At 41.4% G+C, this 27,939-nt stretch overlaps 1 protein-coding gene across 1 annotated transcript in view; it reads right to left on the bottom strand.

Annotated features, from left to right (window-relative positions):
• Positions 1-294: 294 nt before the first annotated feature.
• The window catches only part of CYYR1 (cysteine and tyrosine rich 1), a 29,266-nt gene continuing 1,621 nt past the window's right edge, over positions 295-27,939 (bottom strand). The window contains exons 2-4 of the mRNA XM_071433915.1: positions 27,038-27,140; positions 6,162-6,319; positions 295-1,662 (exon numbers count right to left, since the gene is read on the bottom strand). Coding sequence (XP_071290016.1) covers positions 1,529-1,662; positions 6,162-6,319; positions 27,038-27,140 — 395 coding nt within the window. The 3' untranslated portion in view covers positions 295-1,528. The remainder of the gene's footprint in view (positions 1,663-6,161; positions 6,320-27,037; positions 27,141-27,939) is intronic.

Genomic DNA, 27,939 nt, shown 5'->3' with positions numbered 1-27,939 from the left:
CCCTGAATCAGGACTAAATACCAAAACCGCCAGACTTCAGGGATTATGAGAGGCTGATTTCACTGGGATACAGTAACTCCTTTTTTGCAAGTTGCTTTTTTATTTGTTACTACATCAATACACTTGAAGAGAAAGGCTACACTGGAGAACATTTAAATGCATTCTGATCTCTGTGAACCAGCAGTAACCTGCAGTTGATGCCACAGCTGTAGCATTCTCAAACTGCTCAGACATCCAACTCAAACCAAGAGCATTCAGCACTTTTAAATTTTTGAAGAGACCCACTCTTTGTGGTTTGCATATAGACCTGAGAAAAACAATAGTCTCAACACTGAAAGATGATGCTTTAGGTAATTGAATACGCTATTCTGAAGTCAAATAGCTGCTGCAGAGTTATAGTTACCTGCATAAGTACATGGAATATTTTAAATCATGAAGATCTGGACTGCATATAGTGGAGAATAATTAAGTTTGAACAGCATGCATGGCAAATGTAAAAATATTACTTGATGACCTACAGTTTTAAATTGCCCAAGACACATTCAAAAGTAATCAGATGCTCACAGTCTCCACCCTCATCTCTTTGCTAAGGCTGGATATCCTCATAAATGGTAAAAAAAATTTTTAAACCCTGGCTTTATCCAATTGAACTGATGTCAAATCTAGGACATTTTAATATTTGTTTTGCATTTTTTCTACCATTTGTGATTTCTGCTGGTTCAGTATTTTTATATGAAAATCAAAACATCATTTGCTGGTATAAAAGGCATTTTAGCATATTTTCAATGTATAGAGGTTTTAAGTCCATGTAAAAATAGATCAGCTATAAATTAGCGTATTTCACATACAAAACTTCTCCTTATGTTAACATTTCAGTTCATAAACTAGACACAAACTGCTTAAAAAGAGGCACTTAAAAAAAAATCTGCACTTGGCCAAAAATACTACCCATAATTTTTTAATTACTAGAAAACTCTACCAGCACTTCTCCTTGTAACATGGTTATCAGACCAATATGCAGTGATCATTGGGCATTATCAGCTGGAAGTAGAAACAGAAAACAGCTTCAATCTTTCTTGTTGCTTATTCCCCTCGTTTCAAGGAAGGGCATAGTGGTTACCTCAAGACAACAGTTGATGCTTTCCTCCAGAATAAGCCCAGCACCCTCTTGTGCTTTTGAAACATTTTGTTGAACTATTTGCACCACTTGCACATTCCTGTGTGGGAAAACCCCCACTCCCATGTGCTGCAGGTGAAGCTAAGAACTGGTGTTAAGCACTACTCATCAAACACTAACTTTTAGGAACTGTTTCTTTGGTCACATGTTGCTTAATCATGAAACATGATGGTCCAGAGTGGACAGTATTTTTATTCATCCTGAGCCTTGACAACCTTTCCAGTTTATTTCAACACCTGGCCACATGTGTTGATGCAAAACCCAATCCTATTTGTCCCTGAGCCAATAGCATTGTCCCAGCAGTGCTGGCTATTTCAAGAGGCAGTCAATATCCATGTGAAGCCATGTTAATTATTTCCCTGAATATCCAGGGTATGGAGGGGGTGGGGGATACTGTATCACAGTCTGTGGGGCTGGAGTATAACGTGGAGGTAGGTCAGCTGGGTGCTCCATTTCATGTTCATAACTGTATGGTGGTGGAGCCACTGAAATGGGAGAAAAAAGAACACAGAGTCAAAAAACTGTTTTTCAGATGCAGCCTTCAATTATTTTCTTGCTGATATCCAGACTTGCATGCAACTGATATAAAACCTCCTGGCAATTCGTTCATTTTTTTCCAGGCTGCCATTATACAGTCAATTTATATCAATGTGAGTCATTGTTTATTGCCCTTTACTTCCCTCCTTAGCTGTGTGCCTACCAATAGGCTGTGCCAGTAACAGGGTTTGAGTGCCTGTATGGCAGATGATACCAGGCAAACGTGGTAGAGCTAAACATTTTCAGGAGAGAAAGGCTGAGTTTATCAGATCCATTCCCTTCCACTTCCTTCAGCAGCAACAGGCATTTATGTCATGTCAAAATGAAACAGTCAGGGCTCTTGATCTCCACAGACACCTCAAACACCCTCTGGATCTCCAGGTGCCACACCATGGCAAACACAGCAGCATCACACTTCCCAGGGCAAGACATCTTAGCATAGCTTGGGCTGAGAAAGAGCAAAGCTTTCACCTTGTTCACACCAATGGGGACATCTGAGGAGAGCCGAGCATTCATAAACTGGATTAGGCATTTAGGAGGCAACAAAAATATTCAGAAGTAGCTGAAAACTTTTCCTCAATTACTTCTAATAATGTTAAAGAAAAAGGATTCATTCACTGACAAAAAAAAGACAGTGAATGCTGCAGAATGATAGGCAGAACTAAGGGCTCTGTGTCAGCATCCAAATGGAGTATTCTCTACAAATTTTAAGGTCCAGAGTCTGCTCATGTGTCCGTTTATGTCACCACAGATGCTCTCCTATCCCTTCTGTAGATGTCTCAGGCAGACTGGCAACAAAACAGTAGGAGCAAAGAGTGGAAACAGAAACCAAGGATGTTTGTGATGGGGGAAGAGACTCAAATCCCGCTGTGCCATGAAAAGCATGCTCTGCTCCCTTGAACACTACACCACCGCTGTGGCTGAGGCAGAAGCAAGAGCATCCTCACACTTGCTGTTCCTGTCCAAAGCAGGTAATGGCAGGGCAGTGTTGGCCACAAGCCACACAGCCAAACCAGGTCAGTCATTATTCCAGAAGTGTTCATGACAGCAGGGAACACAGAAAACATTTCCAAGCTTCCCTATCCTCCAAAACCTGCTGCTGCTGCTGAGAGGAAGAGCTGCTCAAACTGATGCTTGAACTAGAGGCCTTGAGGTGTAGAGTCAAACTGCCTGGAGATTGAGAGATAAGGGTGTGTCTGTCATTGCAGGAACAGACTTGGGGAGGAAAAGGTTACAGCCCTGGAGCTTTTTCATTTTGCTGTTGTTTTTACAGCTTGCAGCAACTATTTATTTTTGAAGTAGCTCTTCAGCAATTCATGGTTAATAATGCCATTTTCTTTCATACCCATCTCTGTACACAAAATAATGTTGAAATTATAAGGATGATTACAGATGCTTTCATTCTAAATGGAACCTAATGCTGTGAGGGAGAAAACAGACATTAGAGCTGGTACAATAAAGGAATACATAAAAAGTATTGCATAGCTTATTGGTAAGTATATATAATGCACCTCAGGTTCTCTGCAACCTTTGCAACAGGAGGGAATATAAAAGTAGGGATCTCTAGGAGTGGGATGACAAGACTTCATGCATGGAACACCTCTGCGTTTTATTACAATGAACTCCCAAAGTTATCCCAAGGCAATTGCTCCTGAATTTGTAATTAACAATGTCACTGAATTGCACAAACACCATTATGCTGCATCCAGGGTCTGCTTTTCTCTTCAACAATATGGCCATTTTCATATGGTAGATGTGGAATTGAGGCAAATATGCCTTGCAGACCCCAGCTGGCTTGGTGCCACCTCCTTTGGTGCTCCTAGAGTGGTGCAAGTTGACAAGTGCGGTGCAGTGGGTGACTCTACACCAAGCTGGCTCATACACAGCCGTAGGTACCAGCTCACACTTACTCTGGACACAACTGCACTGCCCCAGAGGCACAAGGGGTCCCTACTGTCCCCTGGGATGCTGCAGACCCTGTGCCTTCCTGCTGCTGCCTGCACCTCAAAAAAATTACATCAGAACAATTTTAACTCACAGAGAAACTTGCACTGAGCAGGTCCAACACTCAGCTAACTTTGACTAAGGCACAAACAGGTACCTCAGCACCATGTCCCCACCTGGGACTGGGGGGGGGTGGAACTAGGTGATCTCTAAGGTCCACCCTAACCCAGTGCATTCTATGATTTTATAACCATTGTCCAAATTTGTATTCCAAATTCCAGTTCAGGCATGATGCCAGATGGATGCAGAGATCGAGCACTGCATCCCGGCCAGCAGTCCCTCCTGCTGGGACATGCAGTACAGAACATCCTGCAGAGATGCCCATGTGCTTTTGTAGAATTCACCTGGGATCCTGCAGCACCCAGCAATGCTTGTGAGCTCTGGGCAAAAAACAGCTCAGGGTGCATTAGACTCCACACCACCACTCAAAGCCTTTGCACTATGGTCCACAGACCTTATTGCCCAGGTTCTCCCCCTTCTGTGATATGCCTGGCCTCCATTATATTGGCCAACGCAAGGAGCCAGCTGCACATGAACAAGAACAAATACAAACACCAGAACACTAAAGAAGAACAACTGATCTATAGCCAGAGAGCCTCTAGCACAGGGAAATGGTTTGTCCTGTAAAATGCAGCACTGCCCTGAGCAAGGGTTTGACACACTCCTGCAGGCACCATGAGCCACCCATCTGTGAAGTGTGTCACCTTGGCCAGATCTCCTTAGCCCACTCAGCAGCTGAATAAACCCTCCCAGACAGAGCTGTGCTGCCAGACACTGCATGCTGAGCTGTCCTGCCTTTCTCAGCAGGAGCTGTGCTGTTCCCCTCCAGACTGAGAAGAGCCTCTTGCTGTAGTCACATTCCCCATTTACTTTGTGTCAGAGACTGAAATAGTTCATGCCTCAAACACTGATATCAAAGAGTTTTGCCCATTATAACAAAAACTGTATAAAGAAGCTATAACCAAAGAAGCCCCCCTGAAGAAACCTGACTGAAACTTTAGACTGGAAGCTAAACCACCTAGATAAGATGCTATTGTTCAATCATCTCAGGCCTAGAGAAAAACAAACAAGGCTGAGAGAGTGTATGCACAAGAAAGCCAAACCCAGCATAGATTCTTCCCTGGCTGAATTTGGGGTGGGGGAGACCACAGCCCACAGAAGCCAGGTTTCCCCCCCCCAAAATGAGGAGGGGCAGGAGGTTTTGGGTGTAACCTCTGGTCAGAGGCAGTGAACACCCATCCTCCCTTACACAAGCCAGCTCAGCTGTGTGTAGTAAATCCCATGGACCTGGCTAAGGCCCCATGGAGAATCAAACAATAGGAACTGCTGAGACAGCAACATAAGTTCCCTGACCCCCGCCCCAAAGCTTATCTCTGTAACCCCATAGGCTATGTTACTTAACCCTTACTATTGGTCAAGTTTGGATTCCCTTTAACCCTATAAAAGGGGCCTACTTTAGCCCATTCGACAGAAGAGCTGCCGCTGGGACCCTTCACAGACTCCCCCAACAAAACCATCGCTGTGGAACACCAGGACCTCTCCTTCTCTCTCGCCTCTGCTGCAGCCTCAGCCAAGGGCACCCTACCCAGCAAGCAAGAGCTGAGATCCTAAGAGAGCTTGCAATCACTAAAGAGCTGATAATCACCAAGCTTGCTAGAGGGCAGCCCGCAGCGATCGGCCTCGAGCTAGCCCAGCTTTCGGGCACCCACTTTCTTCTTTAGTGTTCTGGTGTTTGTATTTGTTCTTGTTCATGTGCAGCTGGCTCCTTGCATTGGCCAGTCTCCCTGAGGACTGGGCTCCCAGGCTATCTTGCTCTGCTTGATAATAAGGCCAGATTAGAGGCTTTATTATAGCTGTGGAACCCCCAGCCCCACAGGTGACATCCATGGGACATGTGAGAGGTAGCTGAGGGAGTGCCATAATCCATCAAAGACCCTCTCCCCACCAAAGTGCCCCCCAGAGTCATTCCTGAAGCCTTGTACCACAGGACTGCATGTGATGCAATGAACCCAGAGTCTGTCGTATGGGATAATGGAAAACTCCCCCTGCCCCAGGAAAGTGCCTGGGTTTTCCTTCCTGGCCTGAGCCATATTATCCCATTGGGTTCTATACTTTCAGGGGGGACCATCACCACCAAGAAGACCAGCTGGAGAGCATCAATGGAACATCGCTGGGACCCCGAGAGTGATGATATTTTCCTTATTCTGTCTCTGTCACCTACCTTTCTGTCCCCCCACCTATTTTCTATTTCCTTCTCTCTCGTGTCAGACCAAACCCATACTATTGTCACTGGCATATGGTCTCGTTTGCATCTTAATTTGGGCAGAGGCATTTCTAAGAATTTTAATAACCAGATCACGAGTGTGGAGCTGTAACTATCCAAGGATAACGCTCCTGCCATGACCACAGGCACTCTTGCAAGGCTGTCCCTTTGCCTCCTTACCTGGGTACGTGTTGATGGTGTTGATGTGCGTTGCTCGGATGACCCCTACTCGAGTCTCACGGGTGCTTTTCACGCACATGCAGATACAGATGGCAATCCCAGCAAGCACTCCCATCATAAATACTATGCCAAAAACAATTCCAGCTATCGCTGTGCCTCTGCAAGGGGAATGGAGACATGCAGTCACACTCAGACAAATAACGTTTACAAAGCAAAATGATTTTCTCAAGAGCAGCCTCTATGTGGGAAAAAATGCATATTAATTATTGAAAATGGCTCAAATTTTGATCCATCAAGGCAACGTGAATATGAAAAATGAAAGACATCTGAAAAGAAAATGAGAAATTCTTTCAAAGTCACCTTTGCAATTGTGCCAGATCACTCGGCTGATTTATCATATATTAAATCCTCCTGTTTTAGGACCATCTAAATTTATCTACTTTTACTTACATTATGAGGAATAATTCTTTCCTTTTCCCCTCATCATGTAAGCTCTCTTTTTTTTCTGAAAAGCATTGGTGTGGTGTTGTGAGGTCCCCAGCACAAGGTGAGAGACGAGAATTTGACTCCATGTTCTCAGAAGGCTGATTTATTATTTTATGATATTATATTAAAAGAAATTACATCCTAAAACTATGCTAAAGAAAGAGAAAGGCTACATCAGAAGGCTAGAAAAGAATGATAATGAAAGCTCGTGACTGACTCCTCAGAGTCTGACACAACTGATGGTGATTGGTCATTAATTAAAAACAATCCACATGGAACCAAAGATGCACCTGTGGGTAAACAACCTCCAGACCACATATCCTGGCAAAGGGATTTTTCAGAAAATATCACAGTGACATATTGGTATGATTTTCTTTTGGAAAGAAAGCCTAAGTTATCCCCAGCAATATATTTCAGAAGCATCCATGTGCATGATATACTTTCACAGAATATTGTCATTGTTTTGTTCTAGGTCAAGAAGTCCTTCTGCTGTGCTTCTGAGCCCACAGAGTAAGGACAGCATCCTCTTCTCAAGGATTAGCAGCATAAAGCAAAGCAACACCACCATTTCACACATTTGCTGCTTTAGCCAGCACACATATTTGAGACTTAAACAATTTCTTTTAAAATGATCCAGAAGAAAGAATTTAACTCAGCTCCTGAAATAATGAATCAGAATTTCCTTGAAATTTTAATATAGAGAAAAGAAAGAAAGCTTTATTGTACTCACACGTTGGAGAAAAACCTTGGAAAACCACAAAAAAAAGAACCTTACTAAGACATACTGAAGAGCTTGCAATAATACTGAGAGCAAAATCAGACTTTTTGATGAACCCTACTTGCCTCAGGTTAGTTGCCAGCTACAGGCAGTTAAGCATGTTATATGAAAGATGGTATTTATAGCCTACCCTTTCATGAAAAAAGCCCAGTGACTTGACAGAAATATTCTTACTTTGTGCCTCTCCTCATCTTTCAGCAAAGACTCCAAATTGGAACCTTGCTGGCAACCTTTCTACTGAATATTTTAAGCAATCCAAATTCATAGTTTGTCAGCATGAACAAGCCTCATTAGGAACTATTGCAATGTAGAGAATATAACAGGCACTGCAATACCACAGATATCAAGAGGAGTCTAAACCATAGTTTAGATTCCCCTCAGAAGCATGGGAAAATATAGCAGGCCTGTTTTTCAAAATGCTGATTGTTTGCTCACCTCAAAAAACTCAGCAAGAATCAGGATGGACTCAATACTTGAAAATAAGATCATCTATTTGGGAATCTAAATATGAATTTAAGAGCTTGTTTTTAGGCCCCAGCTATTCAGGAACTTGGCCATGATTTGCAGTACAATCACTTAATTGTACAGCATAAGTAAACACAGAACATATGGTGTTGTAATAAATACACTGCCAGAGAGCTAAATTGTTTTCTGCTGTTCTGCAGCAATGAATGAAGAGTGTGCAGGGAGAACAAATCTGTTAATGCTTTGCAGAATGTATGAAGCCCTAATTAACAGAAGCCTAACTCATGACAGCAAACACCTGGCTGTAAAACCAGCAGCTGAAAATGCCGATGAGATCAAGTGCTTTGTATTAACCACCATGAATAACTGAGAAACACAACTAGCATAACTGGCATCTAAGAAAAAAGAAGTTTTTTCCTTTCAAAGATGCTCTTGGAAGATGTGACCAACATCATCACTGCCTTGACAGAAAGTGTCATAGGAGACAACAGATCGATTCAGAAGATGCTTTAAAACTTTACTCTCTTTATTCCAAAAGACTCTCTAATCATATCACAATTAAAAAACTATGGTACCCCTTTTACAAACAAGTGATTCCCTATTGCTTTTGCTACATTCACTTGGTGAGAGCACTGCATCAGAGTTGCAGGGAACTCCCTTAGGCAGAAATAATCCCCCTCCCAGCTGGATTCCCAGCAGCAGAACCAGTCACTGCTGACCACTGCCCTCCAGTCCTGCATTGCTTTGTTCATGGCCCACTGCTGCCCAGCTCCCACATCCCTGGTACACTCTGCCTGGCTGATCTGCTCAAACCCCAGAAACCACAACAGCTCCTGGTGCTTCCAACCAGCTGCACCCTGAGGAAAACTCAACCTCCATCCTAGAAGCATGTAACACACAGTACACATTAGCTTCCCAGTGCTAAATTAAAATTCCTGTATTAATAAAGCCCATTGTATAACACAGTTTAAATAGTTCACCTTCAATGTTTTCAAAGGCATCCCATTTACTCCAGAAATGTTCAGCCAGATTCCATACTCCATTTGTGCTGAGAAGTGGGCAGCACTCTTCATTAACATGACACAGCTGTAGAAAACCCCTCTGCATCTGCCTCCACCTGAAACTCAAAAAGGGCTGAAATCCTCTGTTGGAAAAGGCCTCTGAGCCTCAGCACAACTATATTGATTGAGAGGACTAAAGGAGATTTACTCTTTCAAATGTATTTAACAGAATACATGTAAGTCCATACCAGTAGCTAATGGTGAGTCAGAATGTGAACTCACTCTGACTCAGAGATCTGCCCTTAAAGCCCCTCACAATGGCCCCAGTGAAACCAGGAGCTCATTGCCTCCACTTACCAGGCTGCATCTTCTCAGCATCAAATCCTGGCAATAGAGTGGCAAGAGAAATGTTTGTTCTTTTTGTGGAAAGCCTATGACTAGAATACATGTGTTGGAAAATCCCAGCTTTACAGAGACAGGGCAACAGAAAGGCATTTTAAAAGATTTTATTCCAGTATCAGTCTTGTTGAAGGGTGAGACATAAGAGATGTAAAACTCAATGCCATTCTATCAGAAACCAACCTATTTCCTGGTTACAGTACCTTATAAATAATTTTCAGCCTATTAGCCTTTACCACACAATGCTGCTAATACTTCTAAGACCAATCACCTATTATTTACACCATGTGGTCTTGCTACAATGTATCTTTCACAGTTCTAATTCTCCAAAATATCTAGTCTTTTTGCAAGGCCATTATTCGAAACTTGTTTCTAGTTCAATCTCTCTCTCAACAATGTCATCTCTATTCCATGGCCTTTCTAAGTCAGCACACCTTATCTCAGAGTTTGCATGCAAATGTACAAAATGTACAACAGCTTTGTGAGCTTTCAGTGAGGTTCTGAGAATCCTTTACAACTCCATTTCTCACATATATGAAGAAAAATAAGCATGTATTTTTTCTGAAATGTTCAGGTTTCTCTTTGTCCTGTTACAGAATTTTTGAAAACAAATCTGCCTTTTTATTAAAACCTGCTTGCTTTCTCCCTCTTTCTCTCATTGATATTTTAGACTTCTGTATAGAGACACAGAGGGATACGGTGGGGTTTAGAGCTGTTCAAGGGAAAGTGCCCAAGAGAAAAGTGACACTTTCTGCAAAAGAAGACTAAAGCAAAAGAAGACTTGGAAACTACACAACAGAATCACAGAGCAACTAGGAAGCTTTAAAAAAAGGGAACATTTTGAAGAAAAACATTATGCAAAGTCCTGACAGAGAAGGTATAACTTACACTGAAGAAGGCTTCAAGCATCAGCTCTTTATAGTTCTTCAGTACAACTTTTTACACCCTTCATCCTACATGTATTACACCTGTGTGCCCCCTGTACCCTGTGGTGGTTGGTCAGGGCACCTTGGCACTCCATGTCTCATTACCTGCAATGCTGCTCACCTGTCCTGCACAGCTGTGGCCCATTAGGGATGAGGTTCAGCTGCAGCCCCACTCCCAATTTCCACAAACTGTGTGCCTACAAAGTCCTTCACAGAAACAAAGCCAATGAAGAGGAGAGGACTGCCACAGAAAAATAACACATGGGAAAGTAAAGACTGAGAGGGGAAAAGTAATTTTAAAGCTGTAGAAATGTCAAGAGACACTGTCAAGATAAAAATCAGCTATTTAAAGAAGAAGCTTTTCTCCTGTTTTTAGCAACATCCCACTGGAAAGAATATAAATCTCGTTCCTAGCTTAACATTTCTGTCCCAGACAGGTGGTTAATTTTTTACTGTATCACTTGATGGATTTCTTTTCTGCAAACCTGTCCAGCCTTGACCTAAGCTCAGGTAAATTTTAGGACCCACAGCCTCAGGTGGCAAAGAATTTCCTGGCTTAACTATAAAAGAGTCATATAGTCATAAAATGGTTTATGTTGGAAGGGACCTCAAAGACCATCTAGTTCCAACCTCCCTGCCATTGGTAGGGATGTCTCTTACTAGACCAGATAGCTCCAAGCCCATCCAAGCTGGCCTTGAACACCTCCAGGGATGGGACTTCTCTGGACAACTTATTCTATTACTTTGCCATCCTCTCAGTAAAGAATTTTTCCCTAACATCTAATCTAAGCCTGCCTTCTGTCAGTTTAAAGCCATTATGTGTCTGGCAAACTGTTCCCTGTGTGACTATTCTTAATTAAACGCCCAATAGCTTTCTCTGGGGATCCTAGCCCTCAGCTCATCACCTACCAGCTACCCCTTCCTTCTGCACTGCATGTGGTTTTACAGACATTTAGAATCGTGCCTGCCAGCCAACTCTTCCCCTGCAGAAACCTGGTCCCTCTTGGCTGGTCTGCCTACAGGGACTGCTTCATGCCTTGAAGCCCTGGCCACTCCTCACTGCATTTTTTCTCAACCTCCTTTGCTGTTTCCTGAGAACATGGTATTAGATTTGTTTTTTCTTGACTGTCAAACAGTCAGGAAATAAGGGTTTTTTGGCACTATTTACCATATTACCAAGTGTCATTTCTGAGAGTAAGGTCAGTCCAGAGCCCACCAAGCCCTCTGGGAGCTTGGGCTGTTTCTCCCTGGATGCACCATGGAGTGTTTATGGATTTTCTGCCTCAGTGTCTGGGCTCCTGTCCTCTGCTGCAGGACACAGGCTCAAGCACAGGTGAGCTTGAGCTACCAGTCTTGCCAAAGCCCAGCTCACTTTATAATACTGTATCAATTTAGAAATTCTCATTGCAGAAGGGACAGTGCTCTGCACCAGAAATGCATTTATACTGGCATAAAGGTCTTTTCATCCCATAATTGCTAACATTAGCAATTTTACAACAATTTGACCAAGTATGGAATGTTGTTAAAAACATGCAGGGATCAGTATTCTCACTCTGTCTTCACAATACTCATCACCATGTTACTGCAAGAAAGATGTGCCACTCTCAGACTTCGCTCAGCTGATCTCTTTCATCTCATCATCTTTCCCAATTCCAGTACTTTATTAGTTCTCCAATTAATTTATTGCCAACTCTCTGTATTTATGATTTGTTGGCACTGCATCTCTAGAATAAAATTAGTAACAATGCATGCAATACACTTTGAAAAACTACTGCTAATATTAATAAATGCCCTTTAATTTCTCACTCTTCAAGGCATTTGAAAAGAAGCACTGTGCCAGTATCTAACTGTGACAAAGCTGATAAGTGATTTTTTAAAACTCTCAGAGATAAAATAAAACAAAAAAAAAATCAATGATCTTTGGTACTTGGATCCAGATATTCTTGTTTGGAAAAAACACTCTTTGGACTCTTAATCAGACTCAATGTGATTCAGAGGGAGGCAGTGTTGGACTATTTATCCAATTTGGTTGGCAAACCCCTTGGTTACTTGGACTAATAAGAACTGCAGCAGCAGCACTGCTCAACTTTCACCCCTATAAGAATTAAAGCACAAGAGAAGTCAGGATGACAAAGTGGGCTTCCAAAAAGTTATTAAACCCCAGTTACAGATCACTTTTGGCAGCTGGGTTACGGAGTGTAGTCCCCTAGGAGAATCACAGGGCAATGGTATTTCTAGTAATTCTTAACATATTCTTTCTAACACTGATTGTAATTATAGTAGCTTCTACAAACTCCATGAGCTCAATGCAGGTGAATCCTGCTCTTGCTGGAGCAGCCTAAGTAACTATTCTGACTTCTGGACATATTACCAGTTAGATCCTGAATCTCTGACCTATTGGCAGTCAAACCTGCATTGTTTTACCCAGGAGAGTATCTTAGATGTTATTTTTGCCCAGCCTGAAGGCAAACCTGTAGAGTCACAGTTGCCAGAAAGAATGATAGTTCAGCACCTTCTGGCTTATCTGCTGCCTGCCTTATGCCTGTAACAAATCCCCAAAACAGCCACACATGACATGATTTTGGTGTGCCAGGGGACATTCTGCACCAAGACACAGTGAGACAGTGGTCAGTGAGACAACTGTGCAGACACAAAGAAAGGGTCAAGAGATGGAGCTTTTAACGCTTTCACCAAGGCAGGATGCAAATGACACACAGATTAACTGATTTTTTAAAAAGGAAGAATTCCAATTGCTGTAATAAAAAGTAGCAATTCCTCAAGATTTCCAAGTCAATGGGCTATACAAGAGAAGTCAACGCTAGATATGGAAACCAACAGAGAACTCTGCCATGCTTCAAGGCATCTTCAGAGATGCCCTTCATTATCTTGCTGTTTCAACAAGCAAGCTATCTTGTCTTCATTGTTTCACAGCTCTCTATCCATTCCAATCAACTTCAGCTGCAAAGTTTTGCCTAGCAAAGACTGGTCCTTCTTGTATTTCATTTTCTCCACATAAAACCAATTCCTTCACAGCCTTTTGCCATCCACCCACTACTGCAAGCATTGTGGCATGAGCTGTTGGTGCAGGTGATGCCACATAATTTTTGTCTTTTATATATTCTCTGTATTCTTTACACATGTATTTGTAGCTCTGTAATCTACTGTTGTATCCGTGGCTACTTTTCCCAGTACTTTTCCCTACCTTTTCCCTAGGCAGAAAGACAAAACATATTTCAGAGCTCCAAGCCCCAGGGGGTACAAGGCCCATATCCTATCTTGGTTCTTTCTGGGAACTAAGGCTGAAAACCAGCTCTTCAAGACACATTTTCATGAACAAAATTTAGTTTCCATTTGAGGGGGGAGGATTCAGAGAAGGTTGAACTGCGGGAAATTGCATCAGCACTTATGTCTCTAAGTGGTGATTTTTGTCAATTATCCTAATTTGCTAAACTTACAAAACTCTACTCACCCCATGTGGGGCTGGGCATTTTGTGGAAACTTCCATATCTGCCTCTGGAGGCCTCTAATAAAGACCAACCTTTGTATCACCTCCTATACTGATATTATCTCAAAAGTGTGTTGTTTTACTTCTAGGTTTGTTAAGTCATCACTGGCAGAGCTGAGAGTTAACCATCCTCTGCTGCCATATTTCCTTCACCTGGAACATCTTTGCTTCACTGGTTCCTTAGCCAATGAAAGGGAATTAAATGGCAGTTTGCAGAAAACCCTACAGCTCCTAACATGATAATCGTACCTATTTATTGCAGTTTCTGAAAAATAACACTAGGAAAAAAAAAAAAAAAGCAGCAGCACTCTTCTCTCAGTTTCATTTAGGGGGCAGAGTGAAAAAATCTAGACTTTACTCAGCTGTTTAGAGCTGGGACCTATTCCCCAAACAGGGCATCCCCCAGGCATTTCACAGAAGGGTCTGTGCTAGCACAGCAGAAGCCAGGGGACTCAAAAGTGCAGTGACACCTTAAGTTTTTAGCTTTTATATTTTTCAGATGCTGTATTGCATTAGTGTCTAACTCTGAACTTCATACAGAGTGTTAGTTGTCACAGTTTTGGAGACAGGCATGCAATAAGAACACAGTGAGCTAATGAAGCAGCAGCTGAGGTTTATTGTTGGGCGCCCCCTTTTATAGGGGCTTCAAATTTCCTGCGCTTAAACATCTGATTGGTTGGAGTCTTAGCACCGCCCAGCTCACTGGCCAATGATACGTCTGCGTTCAGGATTCAATGGGATTGGCTGAGGTCCCCTGTTTGAGTTTATTAACATTAATTGTCATATCCAGGGACTTGTTTACTTCCATTCTTTAATGAGCTAGGCTGGTTGAGTTGGTGTCTGTTATAGCCAATTTATGTGTGCAGCTACAGACCGGCTGTAGCTGTCACAGTTAGCAAGCTCTCATCATAGTTTGGTCAGGCAAAACAACCCTTCCAGGCCTGAGAACCAAGGTTATCATCACAGCCTCAGGCTTGAAAAGTATCAACAAAAGTAAATTGGGGGGAGCAAACTGGAGGAATGTGACTTAACGACCTGAAGCTGTAATTGGAAAATTAACCCCTGATATGAAAACAGACCAAACTTATATCTGCCTGAAAAATCTCATGACTGTCGTCCATCTTGGGTGTACGCTGTGGGAATCCTTAAAATCAGAGGTAAAATTGTATTTTAAGGCTTACAAGCAGGTATTGTATTCAAAATAAGCAAGCACTGTTTTAACCAAAGGTGTGCGTACTTAGAGTGGTTGGATAAAACTACTGTCAGCATGCTTTTTCTTTGTGTGATTGGTTAAAAAACTTCTAAAGTGAGTTGAAACATTGAGTTCTTCGGCTGCTGCCGAGGATGAGAGCTGCTGGCATCTTCCCACTGTCCTAACCATGTAATGAGACTGATGCTGGAAAATAAAACAGCTGGAGACGCGTTCCACAGCAGTCCTGTCCCGTTCGTGATTTTGCATATACGGTCACAGACGTATTTTATGAAACATCCTTTCGTTAGGATCTTTTCTCCTGAGAAGCTGAGAAGCTTCAGCTGCTTTGAAATGTGATTTGGAGAATTGTTTACCCAGCATGTGAAATTGTTTTTACTTGATGACCAATGACAGTCACCTGTGTCGAGGCTGGGAGCAGTCACAAGATTTTATTATTCATTCCTTTCCATTCCTTTTCTTTGCTAGCTTTCTGATGAAAACTTTTCTTCTATTCTTTTAGTGTAGTTTTAGTATATAATTTTCTTTTAATATAATATATATCAAAAAATAATAAATCAGACTTCTGAAACATGGAGTCAAGATTCGCATCTCTTCCCTCATCCTGGGACCCCTGCAAACACCACCACATTATACACCTGTATCATTGCCTCTGAGAGGCTCCTGCACTGCCCACATCACTGGAAAAGCAGTCCAGGAGTGTAACCAAACTGGAGGCTTTAGCTCATCTTGTACCTTCTGGAAAGACCAGCAATGCTCCTGTTCATTTTAATGGAATGTTGCGTGGAGACCAGCATGGTGAGGGAGGGAGCACAGGGACTCACTTGCTGAAGGAGTGTCAGGGCTGTTTCCAGTTCCCCGGTGGCAACACCTGCACGTGTGGAAAACAGCTTTGATTGCAAGGAGCCAAGCCATTTCCAATTCTACAAAGCAAAACACACATTGAGCTTTGCAGGAACTGGAATTCATGGTCCTTTCCTAACTCTTAGCATTGCTTCAGTTGGACTCTTTCATTGACATTTTAATGAGTGATAAATCACTCCTGAAAGATAAGCTTATTGACTTTTCTTCCATTTTTTTTTAAAGTTATTGGAGAATGAGGGAAGACAGAGAAGAGAATTTTGCCATTTAATGCAACAAAGGAGAGGAAAATTTTAACCAAAAATCCTTTTCACAACAACAAAGTGAAAAGAACATTGAATAAAATAAAGTAATAAAATATCTGAATACAAACAAGTAACACTACCTTAAGAACCAGAAAAAAATGCCTTTTGACCTTTTCATAAATCTGATTCTGAGAATATCTACTTTTACTCAAAAATGCATTAATTAAATGCATTTATTAAATTTCAACTCAGAAGATTTTACTGCTTTTAGAATTCTATGAGTTAGACAAATGAAAAATATTTAGTGCTTTTTTAAAAATAATTGAATAATGATTGAATAATCTGGAGTGGTTCTTGGATGATCTGGCAGAAAAAGTGTGAATTAGGACACTAAAAACCTAACATCATAAATTATTTTATTCCATTTTAAAATAATAAAATATGTGCATTGCTTGAGCAACCATGCAATAGCTTTTTAAAACTGCAGTGCTAGCTAGAAACATATATTTTGAGACTAAATAAATCTATCTGAGCTTTGAATTACCCAGGAAAAGGATTTTTCCCTCATATCTTCATATGAAAATAATAAGACACTGAGAGTTTAATTTTAGAAATTCTAAAGCAGATTAAATGAAAAAAAAGATTTTCATCTTGTCTTTTTCTAATGTACTTTAATACTCAAATCTTACCCCTGTGAAAGCAATAAAAGCCTCTGCTGCATTTTTTTCTTTCTGTCAGATTTACAGCACCCATTCCATTTTTCTTCCCCATTCCCTCTTCCCAGTTGCTGTGTCAGAGCTTATAAGGGGCACAAAGACCCACTGAGACTAAGCCAGAGGACATTCTGATTCTAAATCACCATTTGCAAAAACCTACAATGAACTTGAAAGTATTAACATAAGTCTTTTCAGGATTCAAACCTTATTACGAAGCATAAGCAAATTATGGTTTTAGTGGTTTGCAATATCCTCATTAAGCTTGCATGAAATGCCATTTACAAATGGAAAAGGTGCTAAGTGCTTGGGTATATGAATCATTTTATGCTTCTGGAGGACTATGAGTCAGAAAACTAAAAAAACCTGAAAATTAAACTATAGTTAGAGAAACATGCTGTGGCTCCTACAGGTTCCATAAAATGATGAAAGTTGCTTTATCTGAGTGCAGCTATGCTGAGGATGCAGAAGTCACCACGCGGTACAGACATCCACACACACATTAAGTAATGTTGAGCTAGGCTTGACCTCCTCCACTTCAGCTGATCAGTGGGGCCTGGAGAAGAGCCAGGTACTGATGAGTCAGCAATAACTTCCCTGGCAAATGCATGGAATCCTGGCTCAGCTACCTGCATGGAGGATACAGAAACCCCACGCAGTGGGGTAACGCAAACAGAGGATCCAAGCCCTTCCTCCCCTTTCCCAGGAGATGGGACACTCCTTACTCCTGTAGAGCTGTGCAGAAGAGACACCCCCTGCACCCTGGCTCCTTCCTCACAGTTTTGGTGACATGTTACCTTGCTTTTTATGCTAATGAGGTAAAGCCAAAAAGAAACGCTTTGTTCTCTCCTCATTGAAGCACAAGGAAGCCTGGCAGAAGGCTCTTACCACATCTGACAGTAGTTAAACACAACCAGGAACACCAAAGTGCAACCAACCTTCAGCTGCCCTTTGCCATCCTGTGTGCCCTAGTAAATCCATGCACTTCACCAGAGCTGGTGTTTCTCATGGGAAGAAACAATAGGATCCACAAGCCAGAAGACCTATCCATGAAAATATCTCTGGTAGCAGAACCAGATGAAGTGACAATCTGAGCTCTTTTGACAGAAAGATCTATAAATACAACATCTTGTGACGTTTCCCTTGAGGTAAATCCTGCTGTTATGTCACAACCTGTTACTAATCTAAACTTGACACCATTTTGCAACAGCATGAAGGAGGTGACTGAATGCCATTACATGGCTTGCAAAATATTCAAAACATCAAAAGCATCCACAACCACTAAACAACATATTAATACCGTTTTCATTAAGATATATGCTCAAGATGTCAAATTTTTTCCTCCAAGGATCACAGTCCATTATAGTCACTTCAGAAAAATGTGCAACTGTTGGAAAGAGCAGACAGGCTTGTCAACAGCACAGTCAAGTAACACAAAGCAATGTTTACCCAGGAAAGCAATTCTTTTCCTTCTATGTATGTGCAAACCACATATCCCACTGACTAAACAAGAGTTACACTTTTGAATCAAGAAATATACTTAAATGTACACAGTTAACTAATACAGTGGATGGGAATCACGGAATCACAGAATGTGATGAGTTGGAATGGATCCATCAGGGATCCATCTCATCAAGCCCAATTCCTGGCCCTGCACAGGACACCCCAAGAATCACATGTGATACATACATCAGATGTATACTCTGCCATGTAACAGCTCCCCAAAACAAACCCAGTCCACAATCCATCACTTAGAAAAGGGATGAAAAATGTTATTTCACAATTTCATATCAAAATGAAGGGTCAATTTAAAAAATATTACAAGAATTAGAAGACTTGCAGAAAAAGCTTGTGAAAGAAAATATTCTCGATGACCAGAAAAAGATGGCTCTGGAAGAGCTTTCCAGTAGATGCAGCAGTTGTGAGCTACTGAGAACTGTGAACATTGAGCTTGGCACATTTATGGGCTGCCTGTGATAGTGGGAGCCTGGTTGCACTGACCTACCAGTGCAATACAAGCAAAAATTCTGAATTCAGAGCTAAGCTGCAGTAGGTATGAAAAAAAAATACACAGACATCGAAAGGACTCGCGTCTCTCTGAGTCAGTGCTAAGTCACCAAAGCTCGGGGTGTGGGGAAAGGAAACAAAGAGCTTCTAGTAAAAAAGAAAGGACTATGCAGTCAAGGCAGGAGAGATGTAACAAGGTGTGTAACAAGTAGCAGAAGCATAGTAGTTTTGCAGAAGAAATTGTTATACAAGTGCTTGTCTTAGAGAAACAAAGCTGATGTTGCTCTTTAGGGAATCAACCATGTATATTATTGCTTACAGTCATCAGAATATTTATACTATTGGCTATCCAGACTCATGCTATTCTAGCCTGACAGTAAAAATATTATAAAAGCTATGTACACTTTTAATAAAGGTTTCCAGACACACCACATCTGGGGACTGTGCCTCACATGTTGCATCTGGGCTCACAGATTGAGAGAGGGATTAACAGCCTCCATTCCAAACTTCTCTAAATTTAAATTTTTTTTTCTTTTTTTTTTCAAAGCAACTGGATTAATTAACTAGTCCCACAGAAAACACAGGAACACTTTTAAGCAAATATTTACTCCAGTACAGATATTTTTGTCCCACCAGGACCAAGGGAGATGAGATAGTACCCTTAGACCTGTCTCATGGCATAGGAGTGGCATCCTTGGTGGTACCAGAAGCATGTCACAGATCAGGCAGTCTGAACTGCCAACTTAACGAAATTAATTGGACTGTACTGCAAATTTTCTGAGGTACAAAGTAGAATTATGCTTTCCCACTTTGGGGAAGGCAAGTGGTAAATGAAAGAATAGAGTGATGCGAAGCAAAAAGGCAAATGGTACAATAAGTACAAAGTAAAAAAGGGGAATCTAAGAGCAAGTACATTGAAGAACCAAAGAGGCTAATAAAAGAAAGAATTAATTGAGCCTCTCTGTGCTGCTGAAGATTTCTCCTTGTGCTTCTCAAACTTCAAAGCTAGTCACACTCAAAAGCCAAGCTGAATCCAAACGTCCTGATTCAACAAAACACATCATCACTAAGAGTGGAACTTGTTTAAATGTGGCATGGGGTCTCCAGCACTGTCTTGGGGTGCTTTTCTATTCCCTTACCATCTGCTCTATGGTTGCTGTAGCTTTAAGGTTGTTCTAGGGGAAGAAGGGAGCCTTGGGGGCTCCTGCACAGGCTTTTTCAAAGCCTCACTCCCCAAGTGGCCATGGTGCAGTGAGGACGGTGGTTACTTTGCTGCTTAGCTAGCTTGGGTTTTTGTTAACTTAGGCAAGAAGTTGGGTTTTTTCCCTTTCCCTGGCCTTGGAGACTATAGCAGCAATCCTTCCGTGGCCTTTGTTTTTGTTTTTTTTCCTGGACTGTTCAATCTGGGTTGGTCCAAGGCCAGAGGGAACTATCAACTATAACTTTGTTTTGATTTTCTTCTTATATATGTTATCACAGAGGCATTACCAGCCTCTCTAACTGGCCAAGTTTTGGCCAGCAGCATGTCCATCTTCAAAGCCATCAGGGATTGCCTCTGCTGGGCATGGTAGAAGTGTTCAACACCTTCTCATAGAAATCACCTCTGTGGCCATTCCACTACCAAAAACTAGGCTGTGCAAAACCAGTATAAGAGGAAACACTCATTCTAGAGTGATTTTCTCCTGAACTTGTCTCTAAACTGAGACAAGCACTTAAGGGGAACAAGGAAAGCAAGAAAAGAAAAATTAGTGATAGTATGTTGGACCTGGCAGAAGCAGCAGAACACCCTGAGTCTGGTTTGTGACATCAGCTGAAACAGAAGGAGCTGGGGAGAGAGGCAAGAATTAACAGGATTTTAGGAACCAACAGTCTAGATGACGCAATCAGGTCTAATCCTGATGTCAAGCTAATGAGGCTCACTGACATCTCTATAGCAATCAGAGTTTTATGAGCAGTGGTGCCCCACCTCTTGATTGTGCCTCAATTTTCAAGCAACAGCCTCACTGTTTCTCATCCTTTATATGGATAGTTGTCCTGGTTTAGGGCCAATGTGGAGGAAAACCTCTAAAGGGGTTTCCTCTAGAAAGCAAACTCAAGTGGTCCCTCTCCCTACTGGTTCGGGAAAAAGATTTCCTGGGAGAAAAGTGGAAAAAACTGTTTATTTAACAGGCAAAGCATTCACCTCCTCAAAAAAATGAACAATATTAAACAATAAAACCTCTTGCCACTCCAAAAGAGATGACAGACTCAGAAAGTCCTCTTTATGGGCTGTAGCTCAGCTCACTCAGTCTCTTATCAGTCCCTCTGGTGCTGGAAATGCCACAGCCCAGGTCCGTGAGCTGCCGGCGCTCTGCTGGGTTGTAATGTCACCATCTGCTCGTACAAGCGGGGGTCATGATGGTTTATTAACTGATCTCAGAGTGCAAAAACAACACAGAGGGGATTTCAGTATCAATCAAAATAAATGCACCTTTTATTGAGTGCCCACAGCAAATGTGATAGAAGGATTAAAAAGGAGATAAAGGATAGAGAGAGAGAGAAAGAGCGGGGGATGTAGCTACCAATGGAGAGACAAATCCTCGTGGTCCAGCCAACAGATCTGTCCTGTCACATTGGGGAGAATCTGAAAGTCTTTGGTTAACTCAGGGGTCTGTTATAGTCCTCCAGGGGAGGGGAACAGGTACAGGACAGTGGAGAATAAGTCCACTGAGAACAAGTACAGACAGTCCGGTTCTGAAACAGGACAAACCAGTCCCAGCAGTGAGCAGGACCCATTGTTTCAGGACTGGTTTCTATGGGAAACCAGTCTTGGTCCAGTGAGCACACCTGCAGGTAACACTTGGCAAACATCCTGCTTCAGCCAGCCCAGCACTGCTGTGTTAGAATTATGGGGGTCTCAGTCTCAGTCTTTGGGGGGGCTTCAATCTCCATCCTTGATGACGGTCGTGAGGCAAATGAGAGAAACTTCGGACCATCTCTTACATGGGTGTTCAGTGCAGAGCAAGTTTAAACAGTTCCAAGAAAAAGAAAAACCACAGTGCACGGAACTTCTCTGCCTCAGCTAGCTAAAACTAATTAAAGCAAAGGAGAGCTCTCTCTTGCTGTCTGTGCTGCAGACATCACAGTCCAGGAGAAGGATGTGGGGAGCAAGTGCAGTTTCTGATAACTGCACTTCTCTCCTCCCCTTGGCTCTCGGAACCATGCAAAACTTATTGAGGGGCTAAACAGACAAAAGTGCAAAATTTATTTCTGGGGCAGACAAATGGAGATGTAAGCATCATAAAGTCACCCTAGGACAACAGTTAACATTCCAAACAGGAAATTTGGGACAGGCACACTTTAGGAATAGGACAGCAATGTGGGGGTGATAGGAGTCAGTTCCAGACACCTGACATAAGAACATGCAGAATGTCATGGTTTGATCACCTGGCATACACATATTCCCACCACAGAATGATATCCCATTATGGGAAGCCACTATATTTTGGCCACATGACAAAAACACATCCAGGCAAAGACTGAAAAAGGACTGATGGAGAGTAGGAACACCAGCTGAGTAAGGTGTCAGCTGTATTAATTAGCAAATAAATCACTTGCATATATGAGGAATTATAATCATTGCACAAGAGCAAAGTACCACCAGGAACACTAAAAAAAATTTAAGACTTCAAAAGAATGGAGGAAAGCAAAACATTACCATGTATAATGAAGAAACTAGAGAAAACAGGGAAAACTATGAAAGTGTTTCATCATACAGTTCAATTTTTAAACTTCTTGTACAATTGGATCCAATGGACAGCCTACACTCTGAGTGGCTTTTTTTGCAGTTTTGTTATTACATATTTCAGCTACATTTGTCTGTCTGAACAAAAAACCCCATGATTTATCAGTCATGGAAAGGCATTTTTACCTGTTTCCAATGGCACCCTCTTGTTTACAGCACTGAATAGAAGGTAAAGTCGATACAAAACCCATAGAGAAAGAGAATAAAATGACTGGTGTAGATGGATTAATGGAGTAATTTAATGGATGTATTTCCTGTCATAAAAAGGCTCTTGCACGTTTCTTATGACTTGCCAGCTTGTGAGTAATGAAGTATGTGATCTTCTAGCTACTTAATTATTGTAATGTTTCTATAGTTGGGTTTTGCTTAGGAGTTATTTAATAATCCTTTTTGTCACATTCTATTTCAACCCTCCTTTATCACATAGATAATTAAAAAGAAAGAGATTTACCACTTCTCTTTTTCTGATCAGAGAACTCATTTGGATAAAGTAACATACATGCCTTCATGTTTTCTAAGCCCTTAATCTCAAACAACAAACATCAGTTTAGAAACTGAAGGTTATGCTAGACTCATTACCAGATTACGTGTGGTATGAAGAAAGACCCTGTTGTAAACAACAGCCTCTGAGATGCAGAGGAACAGATAAATGAAATCCTTCCATTTCAAAAGAGCAATTTAATGAAGTTCTTTTTCCTATTTTTATCCCTTCAAAAACAAGGTTCAGGAGATTTCAGAGGAAAAGGTTTTCATTAGTAATGAGCATCTTAGCAGAAAGCTCATAGATTTAAAGCAGAGGCCCTTTATTCCTATTTAATTGTCAAAGGAAACAACCATGTTTTATTTTTGCCTTTTCCTCATTTATTAATTGCACAGAGAGCTGTTTCATTTAGCATATTTAGTTCCTTACAGAATCAAACTCAACCAAATAAAAATGTAAATCCTGCTCAAGCTGTGACAGCTCAGAGTACTGGCAAACAGTTAAGTCTGAGTTTAAATTCATCTCCAACACAGAAGTCATGATCACATAATCTGCTTTTCCTAGCCTTATAGCTGTGCTGGATTTCTACAGAGGAACACCAAGGCTGCATTTTGGATTGCCTTTGGATTGCCACACTGGCATTCTGCACCGTGCTTCTGCTCAGCCTCAGTGGACACGGGCAGAGAAAGAGATGATCTCTTTCCCAGATTTCTAAAGAGCTTCACATCTTTTTAATTGATCAACACCACACATGTGTGACAACATTCACAATACAGAAAACAGCTTCTTCTTTCTTCCCAGAGGACAAAAAGTTGTTTTGGATCCCCAGCTGGCTTGAGAGAATGTAAGTCTATGAAAGCTGACAATTATCAACCCAGATATTTGCCAGACAAGGATCTCCCTTGGAGAGTTTCAAAATAATTTCTCCTCTCCATAGCATTCAAATGACACTTACTATACTTGGTCCATGTAAAACTCTGGTAAGTCAGAGAAGACATAATTTCTCCAACTCCTACAGATCATCTCCAGTACCAAGGAGATGATCACACTGCAACCCAGCACAGACTGAACCAAGGAAAAGTGTGAGGAGCAGTGCAGATGGGCTGTGATGGACTGACCATACCCACATTCCCCACTCCCTCTGCCACTCAGGGTGGGGAAGAAGAGGAGCTGGGGATGGAGGAGTGAAATTGAGCCTGGGATAAAGCCTGAGGGAGGAGGGGAGGGAAGGGGAAAGTTTTCAAAATGAGATGACATATTTAAAGAAGACATGTCCTCATCTGCTTTTAGGAAAAAAAAAATCTGTGACTTAGTCATGCAAAATTTCGGGTCAAAGGAATATAACAACTGCTGACTGATCTTCAAGTCTATGCATTGGAGTATTTAGCCATAAAAAGTCAGAATTATCAAATGTCTTCTTCAAGCTGTGTTGTGGCAAACAGCACTTGCAAGAGCCTCCTCTAGGATTCAAATCCACCCAGATACACACAAACCCTTCCAAATGTGTCAGAGCCACTCACACTTGGCTCTAATTCAATATCAATTTACATTTGTTAAACAAACATACCAAAGACAAGGTGCCAGCTTGGTGCTGAAGGCATGGTTACAGCATTTCAGCAGTCACTCTAAAGAACCCCCTGGTCAAGGCCTTCAGCAGGCCCTCTACATCAGGCTAGACAAATGCTAGTGAGCTATGCACTCACAGGAGTGAGAGATTAAATCCACTTGTTCTACTGGAAGCCTCCTTCTTACAATGTGATGTCCTATGCTCTTGTGTCCATCATTCCTAACTGCACGTGGTCTGGAACAAGGTACTCAGAATGAGAAACTCCTTTGATGCTTGTAAATGGAAAAAAACAATTTTGAAATGAAAAAATAGAAAAACAAGTCAAAGCAAACATTCACTCGGTGATCAGGAAAAAAAAAAATCACTTGTCATTCTACAACATCCATCTTAAATACATGCTTTGTCATTTCCAGATGAATTAAGGATTCTGGTGTTCTACCATAATTTTATTTACTTAAGCCCAGGAAGCATGTGATATGTTTTAAAAACTGTGGATCAATTCTGTATTAAAATACCATCACTCCGCCTACTCCTTCAAAGTGCTATAAAATATACTGATGGGAACACTGGAATATTCCCCAGGTACCATGGCTGAAACAAAACTTGCATCAGAGGAGTCATTCTAAAAAAAAAATAAACTATCACCTTCCCACTCAGTCTTCCCCAAGTACCAGGCAGTCCATATGCCACGTCATTTTTATCCTCTCTGGTTTTAGTCAAGAATATAAACCTGTGATAGATGAGTAATGCAATGATTGACTCTCACAATTAACAGACAAATATCATGTATATAGGTTAAGAAAAGTTTTATAGATTTATAGTTATGTTGTACCCCCTCACGTGGTTATCAAGGGACAGCTGGGGTTGGGACATCTGGGAGGGCTGGCTTGTCACTATGGTGACATCTGACCTCCAATCAGGGTCTGAGGAAGTGATCTCCACCACTGGACAGTGAAGAAGAGTCGATGAACAGAACCTTGGGAGGGGTTAAAGGGTTAAAGGCAAAACCTCCATTGTGTGGGCGAGCACATGGTGGGGAAAAATCCTTTGCTCCTGGCACTGAAATATTTTCTCTATTCAGTCTTCTGTTGTATTTTTGATAAGGTTTAATAAACCCTTCTAAAATTATTAAAAGTAAGTAGCCATTTCTCACAAACCAAAAATAAGTCACAGACTGTATGCTAAAGGCTATGGAAATTACTAGTGTAATTGATGCAACAGAAAATAAGATGCTCTATCATGAAGAACCACATTTTATCTTTCATTTAGGTTTGCCCTTGCACATGAATGTACAACTTGTGAGATATGATGTGAAAAATGCATGTATTTTATGATTGGCTTTTCACAAATATTAAAACAAATATTATATGTCTTGTGTTAGAAAGTAATGCTGTATTAATTCTCTTAAGTAGTGGGATAATATAGTTTTAGGTTATAAAAAAGTGTTAAAATAGAACTGTGCTATGTAGGGTATTTTTTTTCTAAAGAAAGGACTCGCAGGGAGATAGCAGCCACAGGACACCTAAATCTTTCAGAGAAAGAGAATTTATTGCCCCATTGTCAGGAGAAACGAACTTCTTCCCGCCTCGCTCGGGGTTAGGCTTATGAGGAAGAAGTTGACACTGACCAGACAGAATCCTGTGTTTGAATGGAATTTATGCATCATGTATGAGGTGTATGGATATGCAACAGGCTGTTGTTTTTAAGGGTTAATCCTCTGTTATCGTGTGTCCTTTTTCGGGCTTATGCTGCCCAGAAAAAGGTACCTGGACATCTGTAACTCTTTGTTCTTATTGTCTCATATTTTCCTAATTCAAATTGCCCAAATTATTATTACTCTAATTGTATTACCATTTTATTACCATTAAACTTTTAAAATTTTAAAAACAAGTGATTGGCGTTTTTCACACATGACTCAGACTATTCTCACCTAGAATCTGTTCAATAAATTCCACCAACAGCCAAAACATTATTTAACAAAAACAAACAAGTGAATAAAAGTGAAAATGAAAAAAAAAAGTACTCAAAGCAATATGAATTCCAAATCCAAGTAATTTGAATTACTACTCAGTCACTATCAACTCAGTGTGAGAAACCATTTCAACAAAACATACAAGATTTCTATTCACAGATCTTTTCAGCTCAAGCTTGAAACAAAGTTCTCACTATCTCTAAAGCTTAGCTTCAGAAATTATATTATTGTACACAAACTAAGGACAGAACCCACAATTTTAACAAGCTTTCTGGTATGTTTCAAAAATTCACGTAACATGAGACCTCAAAGAAATACCAAAGATTGTTACCAGGAAGGAAAAAAACAAACAAACCTGAAAACAACAAACCCAAACACTGCCTCAGTTTATTGCCAAAACATAGTTTTGCCACAGCAAATTTACACTGACTTCATGAACACAGCACACCTTTTTTTTAAAGTGCAAATATACTCACGAAAAGACATTCCCAATGTAGGCATAGTATGAACAGCAGTAGGGAGCAGTCCCATCACAGCAGTAAGCCTTGCAGTCATTATCACACTGAGCCAAACAATCTTCTGCTGAATAAAAACAACACTCATGATGTCAAACATCAAAATCTCATACAGCACAGCTTTGAAGAAAATGCAGTCTAACAGTTTCATACAATCACAGCACTGTCCTTGAGGTGTGATCTGACTCTGTAATCCTAATGGCAGCCCATTCCCACTCATTCTGCATTTCAGATTTAGGTGCTTTCCATGGAGTATTCTATAGCTGGCCATATCAGTTCCCCCTTATACTTAATCCTTTAAAGTGAAAAAGAACATTTTGAAATGCCAAGACACCACAGACCAACTTTTTCCATTCCAGCAAGGAGTCCAGAAGAAACCTGAGTCTGGACTGCTTTTCTTGTTGATCTGGAGGGTGGCAGGAGAGAATGAAGCTGTCTGAGAACAGGCTGTTTCTCCCAGTCCCTGCCCAGTCCCAGCCCGGGGATCCCTCATCCCTTGCCATGTGGCAGCAGCTCCCCTCACTGTGCTCCAGCACAGGGCCATGGCCAGGGTGGCAGGGCAGTGCCTGGCACAGGGGCCAGCAGCGCCCTCCCTGCCCCACTGAGGGCACTTGAGGCCACAAGTGCTCCCAGCCACAATGCTCTGCTGGACCGAGCAATCTGTGAAACAACAATAAGAGAGCTCTTTACAACTAAGAAACACAGAAGAGCAGCTATCTTTTTATTCCTACGAGAAGCTATTTTAACAGTATCTACCTCTTGTGCGGTCATGACATTTAGTGGTTTCAAAGCCCTAAGTCGGGTTCCCCCAAGAAGATGACACTGTACTGCCACTGCACTGTAAAAACATTCTTGGGGATCAC

The sequence above is a fragment of the Agelaius tricolor genome, unplaced genomic scaffold (assembly GCF_023055355.1).
Source record: "Agelaius tricolor isolate 1412-34295 unplaced genomic scaffold, bAgeTri1.0.p SCAF_9, whole genome shotgun sequence".
NCBI classification, from domain to species: Eukaryota; Metazoa; Chordata; class Aves; order Passeriformes; family Icteridae; genus Agelaius; species Agelaius tricolor.
The sequence above is the reverse complement of the archived record's forward strand: the minus strand, read 5'-3'. Positions and strand labels throughout refer to the sequence as shown.